Genomic DNA, 14,675 nt, shown 5'->3' with positions numbered 1-14,675 from the left:
CGAAAAGGGTCGAGATCGGTGAAAAAACATGGCCGCCAGTGGGCAGGGCATTTTTCTCTGTATGTATAGAGTGAAAACATGTGAACACAGTAGAAGTCACATTTTTGGCCCAATTTTAATGAAACTTGCTCAGAACATTTGTTTCCTTGATACGAGAGTTGAGTTCAAAAGTGGTTCAGGTCAGTTGAATAACATGGCTGCTGGGAGGGGGGCAGTTTTCTCATTATGCCCCCCCCATTTCAAAGAAGAGGGGGTATACAGTCAATCTTGTGGATGCGACCACTTGTATTAAGCAACATTTGTCTTATGCGACCATTTTGAAATCCCACGGAGCTTTTTCGCTATATAATGATATTGTATTCAGCGACTTGTCTTAGGCGACCAGCGACCGCTGATTATCCCCACGCTTTTTGAAAAAAAGGTGGGGATATTGTGGTTATCTCCGCCGTCCGTCCGTCCGTCCGTCTGTCCGTCCGTCCTGGCCACTATCTCCTCCTACACTAAAAGCACTAGAACCTTGAAACTTACACACATGGTAGCTATGAGCATATGTGCGACCCTGCACTATTTGGAATTTTGATCTGACCCCTGGGTCAAAAGTTATAGCGGTTAGGGTGGGGCCGCGTCAGAAATTATCACTCATTTTTTTAGGTTATTTTACATTTACTTCTTTATTTCTACACCGATTCACTTCAAATTGATACTGGACCTCTCTTATGACAATACGGTCAATCTCAACCATGCATGGCCCCATTACCAACCCTGGGGCGCCCCTCCCACATAGGCCACACCCACCAAAAATTTCCATTTACTATAATTTTTTCATTTCTACACGGATTCACTTCAAATTGATACTGAACTTTTGTTATGACATTAGGGTCAATCTCAACAATGCATGGCCCCAATCCCAACCCTGGGGCGCCCGCCCACATAGGCCACACCCACCAAAAAATTCCATTTACTATAATTTTTTCATTTCTACACGGATTCACTTCAAATTGATACTGAACTTCTCTTATGACATTAGGGTCAATCTCAACTATGCATGGCCCCATAACCAACCCTGGGGCCCCGCCCACATAGACCACACCCACCCAAAATTGCCTTTACTATAATTTCTTCATTTCTACACCGATTCACTTCAAATTGATATTGAACTTCTCTTATGACAATACAGTCAATCTCAACTATGCATGGCCCCATTATCAACCCTGGGGCGCCCCGCCCACATAGACCACACCCACCCAAAATTGCCTTTTACTATAATTTCTTCATTTCTACACCGATTCACTTCAAATTGATACTGAACCTCTCTTATGACAATACGGTCAATCTCAACTATGCATGGCCCAATTACCAACCCTGGGGCCCCGCCCACATAGACCACACCCACCCAAAATTGCCTATTACTATAATTTCTTCTTTTCTACACCGATTCACTTTAAATTGATACTGAACTTCTCTTATGACAATATGGTCAATCTCAGCTATGCATGGCCCCATTACCAACCCTGGGGCACACCTAGGTCAAACATTCGGCGTGGGGATACGCGTCGGCCTCTGCCGCGCCATTTCTAGTTTCTATGTATTTTGATGTCCAAATCTTGAATTAAGCGACCACTAGGAGGTAAAAGTGGTTAATGTATTGATCTTTCAGGGACAAATCCGTGTTAATTGTTTATCTAAGCCGATAAGATGTACTGTTACACCGCTGCTTTGTTTTCACACCAACCATTATGATTATGCTCAATGTCTTGTTAACCGGTTCTGACCGGTATTGTTGTAGACTGCATATCAATTTATTGAGTTCAATAATAGAGGAACGTTTTACGCACAGTCTACAGCTTACAAAATTTACTATGTGGAATGTTAAGAGACAACGCGGATTTTTCTCGAGTATAGATAACAGGTGCAGAAACAATGCACTGTATGCGACAAACATTTCCTGAGAAGTGCGGAAAATAAACTATTAATCGGCAACATCTGTCGAAATCCGTACATTACCAATTTGTAATTATGCTAATAAGTAGATATTTGTTAGCCAATCACATTGTTATTTACTTAATAAATTTTCCAATCAGGTCTGTTTGTTTGTTTTCAATTGACGTGTTTTAATTTTGTCAGCTCATTATGTATCATAATCGAGTCAGATTTCCTTAAGCGTACATGCAGAAATTAAAATGCCAAAACAAAAAGTGTTAAGGTTGAACGAGAAAATTCGGGTTTTGGAATTGTCGAAGAGTAAAAGTGCACGTAAAATTGCAGATGAGTTTGGAGTCGGTAAAACTCAAATTCAGAACATTCTTAAGCGTAAAGCCGAGGTTCTTGAAGATGTTGAAAATTATGTGTCAGGTGAAAAAAAATGCGAAAAATATTTCCTTGTCTATGTTGTTTTTGCAAATAAATATGAACACACAATTCATTTATAATATATGATAATTTATAATAAGTGAAAAAATAAAACACATTATAAGTAAAATATTGTTTATGTATTGTGTTTATATTCATTTTATTATAAAAGTTAAAATCATTGTTGACAAAAGAGATTATCCTTCATATAGATTAAAATTGAGGGTAAGCATTCTTCCAGAATGGTCTTTTTTATTTAAAGACCATTTTATTAAGAGACCACTTTTGATTACTCCCTTGAGTGGTCTCTTAATACAAGATTGACTGTATTGTTTTGCTCATGTCAGTCCGTCCGTCCACCAGATGGTTTGCAGATGATAAATCAAGAGCGCTTATGCCCAGGTTCATGAAACTTCATAGATACATTGATCAAGACTCGCAGATGACCCCTATTGACTTTCAGGTCACTAGGTCAAAGGCCAAGGTCGTGGTGACCCAAAGCAGTAAAATGGTTTCCGGATGATAACTCAAGAACACTTAGGCCTAGGATCATGAAACTTCATAGGTACATTGATCATAACTCATAGATGACCCCTATTAATTTTCAGGTCACTAGGTCAAAGGTCATGGTCACGATGACCCGAAATAGTAAAATGGTTTCCGGATGATAACTCAAGAACGCTTAGGCCTAGGATCATGAAACTTCATGGTACATTGATCATGACTCGTAGATGACCCCTATTGATTTTCAGGTCACTAGGTCAAAGGTCAAGGTCATGGTGACCCGAAATAGTATAATGGTTTCCAGATGATAACTCAAGAACGCTTATGCCTAGGATCATGAAACTTCATAGGTACATTGATCATGACTCGAAGATGACCCCTAATGATTTTCAGGCCATTAGGTCAAAGGTCAAGGTCACGGTGACCTGAAATAGTAAAATGGTTTCTGGATGATAACTTGAGAACGCTTATGCGCAGGATCATGAAACTTCATAGGTACAATGATCATGACTCGCAGATGACCCCTATTGATTTTCAGGTCACTAGGTCAAAGGTCACCTGAAATAGTAAAATGGTTTCTGGATGATAACTCAAGAACGCTTATGCCTAGGTTCATGAAACTTTATAGGTATATTGATCATGACTTGCAGATGAACCCTATTGATTATCAGGTCACTTGGTCAAAGGTCACAGTGCCAAAAAACGTATTCACCGAATGGCTGTCAAGGTCACGGTGACTCAACTTAGAAAAATGGTTTTCGGATGATAACTCAAGAATGCATATGTCTAGGATCATACTTCATAGGTACATTGATCATGACTCGCAGATGAAATAATGACAATATCTAGGTCAAGTTTGACATTTGGTAAAGATTGGATGAACCGACAACTCTCAGGTGAGCGAACTTGAGCCATCTTGGCCCTCTTGTTAAGATAGCAACTTGATATTTGGCATGCATGTGTATCTCATGGAGCTGAACATTTTGAGTGGTGAAAGGTGAAGGTCATCCTTCAAGGTCAAATGTCTAATATATGGCGTCTGTCCGTCCGAAAACTTTAACATTGGCCATTACTTTTTTAATATTGAAGATAGCAGCTTGATATTTGGCATGCATGTGAATCTCATGAAGCTGCACATTTTGAGTGGTGGAAGTTCAAGGTCAAGGTCATTCTTCAAGGTCATCCTTCAAGGTCAAAAAAATAAAATAATTCAAAGCTGCGTTCTCATGAAGCTGCACATTTTGAGTGGTGGAAGAACAAGGTCATCCTTCAAGGTCAAGGTCATCCTTCAAGGTCAAAGGTAAAAAAGCAAATAAAAAATTTCAAAGCAGCATTATCATGAAGCTGCACAATTTGAGTGGTGGAAGTTCAAGGTCAAGGTCATTCTTCAAGGTCAAGGTCATCCTTCAAGGTCAAAGGTAAAAAAGTTAATCAAAGCGGCGTTTTCATGAAGCTGCACATTTTGAGTGGTGTAGGTTCAAGGTCAAGGTCATCCTTCCAGGTCAAGGTCATCCTTCAAGGTCAAAGGTAAAAAAAGATCAAAATCAAAGCGGCGTTATCATGAAGCTGCACATTTGGAGTGGTGGAAGTTCAAGGTCAAGGTCATCCTTCAAGGTCAAAAAATAAAATTATTTTTTTTCAAAGCGGCATTCTCATGAAGCTGCACATTTTGAGTGGTGGAAGTTCAAGGTCGTCCTTCAAGGTCAAGGTCATCCTTCAAGGTCAAAGGTCAAATAAAATATATATAAATTCAAAGCGGCGTTCTCATGAAGCTGCACAATTTGAGTGGTGGAAGTTCAAGGTCAAGGTCATTCTTCAAGGTCAATGTTATCCTTCAAGGTCAAAGGTCAACAAAATAATAATTTCAAAGTGGCGTTATCATGAAACTGCACATTTTGAGTGGTGGAAGTTCAAGGTCATCCTTCAAGGTCAAGGTCATCCTTCAAGGTCAAAGGTCAAAAAAATAATATTTCAAAGCGGCCATCTCATAAAGCTGCACATTTTGCGTGGTGGAAGTTCAAGGTCAAGGTCATCCTTCAAGGTCAAAGGTAAAAAAATAATAATAATAATTTCAAAGCAGCGCAATAGGGGGCATTGTGTTTCTGACAAACACATCTCTTGTTTTTTTCAAACATGGTAAAAAAAACACAAATATTTATTTTTATTATTTTATTTTTGAAATACCGTCCAACCATCCCACCCAAGAATCCCCCCCCCCAATTTTTTTTTTTTTTGCATTTTTTTGCTTTTTTGAAAGATTATGTAATAATGACCATACCCCCACACTATACACCCCTCTCCACTCCACCCCTCCATCCTTTGTGATTGAAATAGAGATAGGTCCCTACACCTTTAGAAATAAAAAAATATGAGCGGTCTGCACCTGCAAGGCGGTGCTCTTGTTTTATATATTCTTATATCCTTTATATAATCATGCATGTAGATTGTAAAGCCCATATGATTGCTTTATTGGCAAAAATATCTTTTTTAATAAATGTTGAAGACTTCCACAATAATTGTTTACGAATCTTGATGGATGGGTCTGTCAACCTTACAACTTTTGATTTTTTGTGTTTTTAAGAGTTTATGTTTACAAAAATAAATTGCATATCTAGTTTATCATTAACAATGAAGTTTTACACATGCCAATTTAAAATGTGTGTTTTTGGATGGATAAAAACATTTGAAGAAAACACATAATACCAATAGGCAAGGTGAATGATGACCAGTATATCTTATTCTTATTACTATTGAATTTATTGTACATGTATATTGAGAGATTTTATAATACAAAACACCAAATATATAATGCAAATATGTACACCAATGTTAGATTGTTTGTGTTTAAATGTGGCACCAACTAACTGAACGACAAATTAGAGGAAATCTGTGAAATTTTGTAATTTGTAATTTTAGTGACAGACATGATGTTGGAGCGTGATCCCCAAGAAGAGATTTTGAAAGCGTTCAAGTTGTTTGATGATGACAGCTCAGGGAAAATCAGCCTTAGAAATCTCAGGAGAGTGGCCAGGTAATGCAACACAGTTTGTGATCCCTCTATCAGGAGAGTGGCCAGGTAATGCAACACAGTTTGTGATCCTCTCTCAGGAGAGTGGCCAGGTAATGCAACACAGTTTGTGATCCTTTTCTCTGGAGAATGGCCAGGGAATGCAACACAGTTTGTGATCCCTCTCTCAGGAGAGTGGCCAGGTAATGCAACACAGTGTGTGATCCCTCTCAGGAGAGTGGCCAGGTAATGCAACACAGTTTGTAATCCCTCTCTGAGGAGAGTGGCTAGGTAATGCAACACAGTTTGTGATCCCTCTCTCAGGAGAGTGGCCAGGTAATGCAACACAGTATGTGATCCCTCTCATGAGAGTGGACAGTTAATGCAACACAGTTTGTGATCCCTCTCTCAGGAGAGTGGCCAGGTAATGCAACACAGTGTGTGATCCCTCTCTCAGGAGAGTGGCCAGGTAATGCAACACAGTGTGTGATCCCTCTCAGGAGAGTGGACAGGTAATGCAACACAGTTTGTGATCCCTCTCTTAGGAGAGTGGTCAGGTAATGCAACACAGTTTGTGATCCTCTCCCAGGAGAGTGGCCAGGTAATGCAACACAGTGTGTGATCCCTCTCAGGAGAGTGGCCAGGTAATGCAACACAGTTTGTGATCCCTCTCTTAGGAGAGTGGTCAGGTAATGCAACACAGTTTGCCATCCCTGTCTTTGTATTTTTTTGCGAATAGACTGTTCATCAATAGCATGTGTATAAAATGTAAATGTCTATAATTTATATAATCACACAAGGCAGAGATGATTATTTTTTTCACAGTATTAGTATAGAAATTTTTCTGTTCCTAATCTCCTTGATTGTGAACATAAAAAATACAATACAAATTATATTATAGTTTATTGTTGCCAATATTATAGTTGTCATTTTTTGTCTGTCTGACTTCTTAATTAGAATGAATACAGTGACCTTTAATTGAAAGAAATTACCCAGATTATTGTTATCCCCACGCTTTTTGAAAAAAAGGTGGGGATATTGTGGTGATCTCCGCCGTCCGTCCGTCCGTCTGTCCGTCCGTCTGTCCGTCCGTCTGTCCGTCCGTCCTGGCCACTATCTCCTCCTACACTAAAAGCACTAGAACCTTGAAATTTACACACATGGTAGCTATGAGCATATGTGCGACCCTGCACTATTTGGAATTTTGATCTGACCCCTGGGTCAAAAGTTATAGGGGTTGGGGTGGGGCCGCGTCAGAAATTATCACTCATTTTTTTAGGTTATTTTACATTTACTTCTTTATTTCTACACCGATTCACTTCAAATTGATACTGGACCTCACCTATGACAATACGGTCAATCTCAACCATGCATGGCCCCATTCCCAACCCTGGGGCGCCCCGCCCACATAGGCCACACCCACCAAAAATTTCCATTTACTATAATTTTTTCATTTCTACACGGATTCACTTCAAATTGATACTGAACTTTTGTTATGACATTAGGGTCAATCTCAACTATGCATGGCCCCAATCCCAACCCTGGGGCGCCCGCCCACATAGGCCACACCCACCAAAAAATTCCATTTACTATAATTTTTTCATTTCTACACGGATTCACTTCAAATTGATACTGAACTTCTCTTATGACATTAGGGTCAATCTCAACTATGCATGGCCCCATAACCAACCCTGGGGCCCCGCCCACATAGACCACACCCACCCAAAATTGCCTTTACTATAATTTCTTCATTTCTACACCGATTCACTTCAAATTGATATTGAACTTCTCTTATGACAATACAGTCAATCTCAACTATGCATGGCCCCATTACCAACCCTGGGGCGCCCCGCCCACATAGACCACACCCACCCAAAATTGCCTTTTACTATAATTTCTTCATTTCTACACCGATTCACTTCAAATTGATACTGAACCTCTCTTATGACAATACGGTCAATCTCAACTATGCATGGCCCCATTACCAACCCTGGGGCGCCCTGCCCACATATGTCACACCCACCCAAAATTGCCTTTTACTATAACTTCTTCATTTCTACACCAATTCACTTCTAATTGATGATGAACTTCTCTTATGACAATACGGTCAATCTCAGCTATGCATGGCCCCATTACCAACCCTGGGGCACACCTAGGTCAAACATTCGGCGTGGGGATACGCGTCGGCCTCTGCCGCGCCATTTCTAGTTTCTGTCTTACTTTATGCTCTTATGTTCATCCTTTCATCCGTCCGTTGCGCCTGTCTCCCCATCTGTCCATCATTTATTTTGTTAATTCTTCTGTCCTTCAGCCTTTTTTTTCTGTTAGAGATTTTTAACCAGGTTTTCCGAAGGAAAAAACTGGTTATTAGATTGGCGAATGCGGGCGGGCTGGCTGGCTGGCGGGCTGGCTGGCTGGCGGGCTGGCTGGCTGGCTGGCGGGCTGGCGGGCTGGCGGAATAAGCTTGTCCGGGCCATAACTATGTCGTTCATTGTCAGATTTTAAAATCATTTGGCACATTTGTTCACCATCATTGGACGGTGTGTCACGCGAAATAATTACGTCGATATCTCCAAGGTCAAGGTCACACTTTGAGTTCAAAGGTCAAAAATGGCCATAAATGAGCTTGTCCGAGCCATAACTATGTCGTTCATCGTCAGATTTTAAAATCATTTGGCACATTTGTTCACCATCATTGGACGGTGTGTCGCGCGAAATAATTACGTCGATATCTCCAAGGTCAAGGTCACACTTTGAGTTCAAAGGTCAAAAATGGCCATAAATGAGCTTGTCCTGGCCATAACTATGTCATTCATTGTGAGATTTTAAAATCATTTGGCACATTTGTTAACCATCATGGGACGGTGTGTCCCACGAAAGAATCACGTCAATATCTCCAATGTCAAGGTCGCCACGACTAAAAATAGATTTAAAAAAAAAAAAAACTTACAAAGGGGGTTAATTTTTTTTGGTCATTTCAAAAGTTCAGTTTGAGTTTTCTCCCTTTATCAGATTTTTTTTTCACAATGAAAACCTGGTTTTGTGACAATTTTGTCCCTTGTTAGACTTCAAATTATTTGAAGTTGATGAAACTTTTATATGTAGCATTGTTATAGGAAAGACACTAGTCAGTCCAGTCCAATGATTTTTCAGGGAGTTATTGCCCATTGAATAGTTTGATTATTGACATGTCACTTCACGTTTTTGTGCATGATCTCAGACATCAATGATCAGAATTTGATAAAACTTGATATGCAGAGATCCTATTGGTTGGGCATAATCATGATTGTCAGGTTGTTAAGTTCAGTTGATTTTTTCAGGGAGTTATAACACTTTCCCTACTAATATATCATTTTCGAATGGCTGTTACAGTGCCAGATCTCAGGAATTTATGATGATGAAGGTGTATGCCGGGTATGCACTTTCCCTTTAGGATGCATGTTTATTGTAATAATGTAAGGTTATTTACCTTCATAGATAATTCAGTGAATTATTGCCCTTTGTATTATATTACTTTTCCGCTTATGATCTTGGACATTAATGATCCAAATTTTATGAGACATAATAATTTCATCATAACTACCTGTGTGCAGCATCCTTAGTTGGTGGCTATGCGTACACTTTCAGATTTTTCTACTCCCACAATTTTTTAGCTCGGCTGTTGTCGGAGAAAACCCGAGGTATTGTCATAGCCAGCTCGCTGTCCGACGTCCACGTCGTGCTAAAACCATGACATTTTGCTCTAAAATCAAAGTGCTTCCACCTACAACTTTGAAACTTCATATGTAGATGCACCTTGATGAGTTCTACACGCCATACACATTTTGGGGTCACTACGTCAAAAGTCAAGGTCACTGTGACCTTTAAAAAAATAAAATAATTCTGACAAGCTTTCATTTATTCAAAACTGCACCCGCAGCCGAGTTTGTTAATAATATAAGATTTTCTGATGGATTTTATCTTTCCAAGTTGAAGGAATTTGTAATCTGAATCTGATGAAACTTTGTATGAAGTATTCCTACAGGTTGGACATGTGCATTTCGTCATTTAGGACTGCAACGGTGAGTTTTCAGGGAGTTATTGCTCTTTGAACAATTATAAGTTTCCACACAATTAAACTTCACATTGACAACTCGAATCATTGAGGAACATCCATAAAGTTCACTGATTGTATTGTGTACACTAAAGATTTGTGAGAAAACTTTATTCTGAATTTAATAATTGATATCATCACTTAATCAATTAGTGTATCTGTCATATAAATTCTTGATGCTTTTTCTTTTTTTTTTTTTACAATGTGAAGCATGTGTTAAAAATGAAGCTGTTGCATGGTTTCTGTATTTAGCAGATACTGGTATAACATATTTTGCATTCAACTCTTAATACATGTATGTATTTTGTAGGGAGCTAGGTGAGAATATGACAGATGAAGAGTTGCGGGCCATGATTGATGAGTTTGACAGAGACGGGGACGGTGAAAGTAAGTAGGCTTCGTTTTAACTTTTTATGCCCCCGGTAGGGTGGCATATAGCAGTTGAACTGTCCGTCTGTCCGTCCGAAAACTTTAACATTGGCCATAACTTTTGCAATATTAAATGTGTATCTCATGAAGCTGCACATTTTGAGTGGTGAAAGGTTAACGTCAAGGTCATCCTTCAAAGTCAAAATTCAAAAAATACAATCCAAGGGAAGTAATAAGCTATAAAAGGGAGATAATTTCTAAAACTGCCAAATCATATATTAAAATTTTATTTCAAAGCGGTGCAATAGGGGGCATTGTGTTTCTGACAAACACATCTCTTGTTTTTAACTCCATTTCATCAGAAGTTAAAGGGGGGCATTTCATTTCTTGTGTACAATCAGTACTTGGCATCTTTTTGAGAAATATTGAGAGCGCTCCCATGGTTGAGAACCGGGACTGATTGCTAGGCTGACACGATATCTACCATGTCGTCATGACACACCAGCTAAACCGATCTAATAGTTGGCTGATATTAGGCATGTATGAGTCAAATTAGTTTGTTGACTGCTAAAATATTGATTATTTCATGTAAAGTAGATGAATATCTGACTGTGTAATTAAGTGTTTTTTGCTCAGTTCCTAAAATATTTCTTCAAAAAATGTAACATGTAAGCATATTTACAACAAAATTGAAGTTGACATCTTAATAATATTTGTTTATATTGTTTAAGTTACTTGTTATATAGTGAGTGTCTTGTGTGTACAAGGGTGCACAGATTTGGTGCAGGGCTTTGTTTTTACCTTGGACATTAAGGGGGTACAACATTTTTTTTCCGCAGTTTTGTGAAACATTTTTATGCACTATACTAAAGTCAGAATATAAAAGTTGCTGCTTGCACTGCCCCCTGTGACAAGTATGTGTCTCTGCTTTAACTACACAATACATCTATCTTCTTTAAATAAAGATTTTATTATTATTATTATGCATTTTTAAAATACTTCCCAACAAATGTTCGAAATCAAAATGTGTCGCATACAACACCCATTTCCATCCAAACCTCAAAGGTCAAGGTCACACTTTGAGGTCAAGTTTTTCCATAAAACAGCAAGAAAACTCCAGTCTCAACAGTTTCTTTGCCATTAATTAATGGAGTGTAAAATAACTTAACAAATGCAATCCATGATAAGTGAATGTGTTGTTTGTAATACTTTTCTTCCTACCTCAAAGTTTAAGGTCACACCTAGAGTTAAATTTATGATACCATAACATTGTCATGCATCAAGATATTCCAAAATAACGAATTAACAATATTAAGAGATGGCATTTCATGTATTAAATTTGGCTACTTAACTCATAGGTCGAGGTCACACTTAGAGGTCAAAGGTCATAATTTGGCAATAAAACAGAGTGTCTCCAGTCTTTAGCTTTATAATGCATCATGCAATTTAATAAATAACTTACCGCATAGATGTCAATTGTCAAAGTTAAACCACAAAACAGCTTTTCCAGGATGTAACATTTTTATTCATCCTTCTCCCAATTAAAGAAAGAACTTGCCGCAAAGAGCGTGGGAGAAGGCTTGAGTATTGTGGGTATCAGCGATTATCTCAAAGATATACATCAAAGTTAAAAGTCAAGTCAAATTTGGCAAAACACAACTGGTTTGTGACATAAGTTGTTTGAGATAATTTGTCTTAAGGGCAACAATGCAAGGAAATAAAGCCCTGCATGATATTCTTTATTTTGTATGACCTTTTTTTAATCCATTCAGACCTGACTGTCATTTCTTCCCCTCTATTTTTATAATACTAATTTGATTTTACTGTTTAGTCTTTCAAGTGATAAATGTCATTGAAATATCTGAGAAAATAATACATAAAAGTTGCACTTATATTTTAACACTTTTTCTTTTCTTTGTTTCAGTAAACGAGACTGAATTTCTAGCAATAATGACTGGAGACACTTAATGCTGCATCAACAATTCAGGAGCATTACATTTTGTTTGGGACCAATTTGAGAAGGATCTTATAGACCTTTCTATATCAGGAACAGAGCTTTAGAAATATCTGTGATAGATATTGCTCCACAAATATATAATGCATTGTATATTATTTCAAGGGTAAATTACTGCTGTAAGCATAGTTTAAAAGTTAGGTTAAAAATCAAAATTGAACTTGAACTTTCATTTTGCTTAAATTAATTTGTGAATTATATTGAGTATTTTTTAAAGACTCTCCATATGACATTTTGATAATTTTAATATTGTGGAATGCACCAATCCTCATCTTTTCTGACAATAAATCCATTGCTATCATTATTTTGATCAAGTATGCATGTTTTTTATCTTGAAAATTTTCATACAATATTCTTGATATTATATGGAGTTTTACTTAGAATATATAAAAAATTAGGGTTGAGCATGGCGCTAGTGTATATGCTTTGCATTTGTTTATATAATACAACTGTTTTGTGCTCATACTGTGAAATGGTTTGCTAGGTTCTTAAGCATCAGTTAAGGTTATAATAGCCCCTAGATATGTTTTTTACAAGTACCTGCTTGGATTGTTAAAAACACTGGTCAATTGTCTGGCTAAATTTGTATTAATTTGTATTTTACAAATATAATAATGAAATTGTAAAATTCAAAGTCTCCCTTCCTTAACATAAATTCCAGTTTATATTATCCATTTTCCAGTGATTCACTCAGAAGTTCAGAACATCCAACAAATAACAAAAATATCACAGTTAAATATTAGGTTCATTTTTCTTAATGATGACTGAGTTTTCAACAGCTTAATCCTAAAGTAAAGTACTTTATTACAAGCAGTAAAAAATGAAATCTAACTATCACATCAATGTGTAAACATATTTTTCACATGAACCTTCTTTCAGCCACTTTAGTAAGGATAAAACATGACGGTTTCGTTTTCTTTTCAGATTATATTATGTCACCTTTCACTGGACCTAAGTCTCAAGTTACAGTGTAAGCTAAGCAACATACTACACATTCAAGTTCTTGCCAGCTATGTAATCATATTTTCATTGTCTACATCAATACTCATCATCCCCAGATCTGATATGTATGTGTGTTACAATAATGACATTATTGTAAAGATCTAATACCAACACACATCTGATGGGTTAAATTTAAACTTGAGTTATGGAACCATACAACAAGCATACAAATAATAGCTGCTGTCTGGAATGTAATGTGTGGGGGGTAAATTTTTAATGTGTTTTGTTCTTGTTTGTTGTTTTTCATCCCTTGATCTGTTTGTTCTGCTATACATGTTTTTTTTCATTCCCTTTCTTTAAGTGTTTGTTCATTACTGTTTGAGATGTGTTATTTGCATTTATTTCCACTGATAAACATAAAGGAAATCCTTTTCCCCTCAGTGAGTCCATTCATGAACTTAAGTTCTTCTTAATTGTAATTTTGAACTTTCCTGTCCTGCAAAACTTGTATATGTTGTTTAATACTGATTATAATAACTCTTCTATTCTTTTGTGAAGAAATAAATATTTTGTATATTTGTTCAACATAGTGAATTTTTTAAACTGTGAAATTTATTACTGTTAAATGGTTAAATTCAGTCATATTTGTGTTGTATTTTTACCTTTGTGGTCTGTTAGCAACAGTATGATCAAATTATTTTTCTGTTACATGTTGTTCCATGAAAAGTATATGGCAATATCAGGGTCTTATGTATGCATATGCAACAATTATAATATCAACTTGTATTACCAACATGATGACATGTGGGTTATAATGTATATTAAACTTCACTTTGAACATGTTATGCTAAAACATAAAATACTAATTGGCTGACAAGATCATTTAAATGTTATAGCATATGGGTATTATTACATACATAATTTAAGTAACCTTCTTGAATGGTAATTATTACTTACTACACTAAAACACACAGTCTGGTTAAATATTTGGTCATAACATAGATCTTAAATTATGATTTCCTTAATTTATAACATTTATTATTTTGCCTATAATAGCATTGTTTAAACACTGTGAACAAAGTAACATAGTTGATAGAACATACATGTAGTTGATAAAATAATAAGCTGTCCTGATTTGCATATGAATCACATGATAAAACCAATGGTATATTATTTAAGCATGAATTAATTTAGAACATAGAAAGCTATTAAGAATGTGTTTGCATGTTAGTTTAATACAAGCTACAGTGTATTTTGCCTTAAATAAATTATGAGAACAAAAATGCTGTTTGCTGCCTGTGTTGTTACAATAGATGGAGTGGTTTTCTACGTTTCTATCCAACATCAAATGACCTTAACAAATACAATTAACTCTTTTTACATTGTATAAACTTTCA

General features: G+C 36.9%; 1 protein-coding gene across 5 annotated transcripts in view; it reads left to right on the top strand.

Moving 5' to 3' along the window:
* LOC127841056 (centrin-3) overlaps nucleotides 1-14,675 on the top strand; it is a 21,186-nt gene extending 6,511 nt beyond the window's left edge. For 2 of the 5 annotated variants that reach the window (XM_052369580.1, XM_052369578.1), the window contains exons 4-6: nucleotides 5,770-5,884; nucleotides 10,264-10,340; nucleotides 13,261-14,675. In XM_052369580.1, coding sequence (XP_052225540.1) covers nucleotides 5,770-5,884; nucleotides 10,264-10,340; nucleotides 13,261-13,310 — 242 coding nt within the window. In that variant the 3' untranslated portion in view covers nucleotides 13,311-14,675. Of the gene's footprint in view, nucleotides 1-5,769; nucleotides 5,885-10,263; nucleotides 10,341-12,246 lie in introns of all 5 variants that reach the window. The other 3 variants (XM_052369581.1, XM_052369579.1, XR_008030691.1) reach the window with 2 other exon arrangements.

The sequence above is a fragment of the Dreissena polymorpha genome, chromosome 8 (assembly GCF_020536995.1).
Source record: "Dreissena polymorpha isolate Duluth1 chromosome 8, UMN_Dpol_1.0, whole genome shotgun sequence".
Taxonomy (NCBI): Eukaryota; Metazoa; Mollusca; class Bivalvia; order Myida; family Dreissenidae; genus Dreissena; species Dreissena polymorpha.
This window is presented reverse-complemented; position numbering and strand designations above follow the sequence as displayed.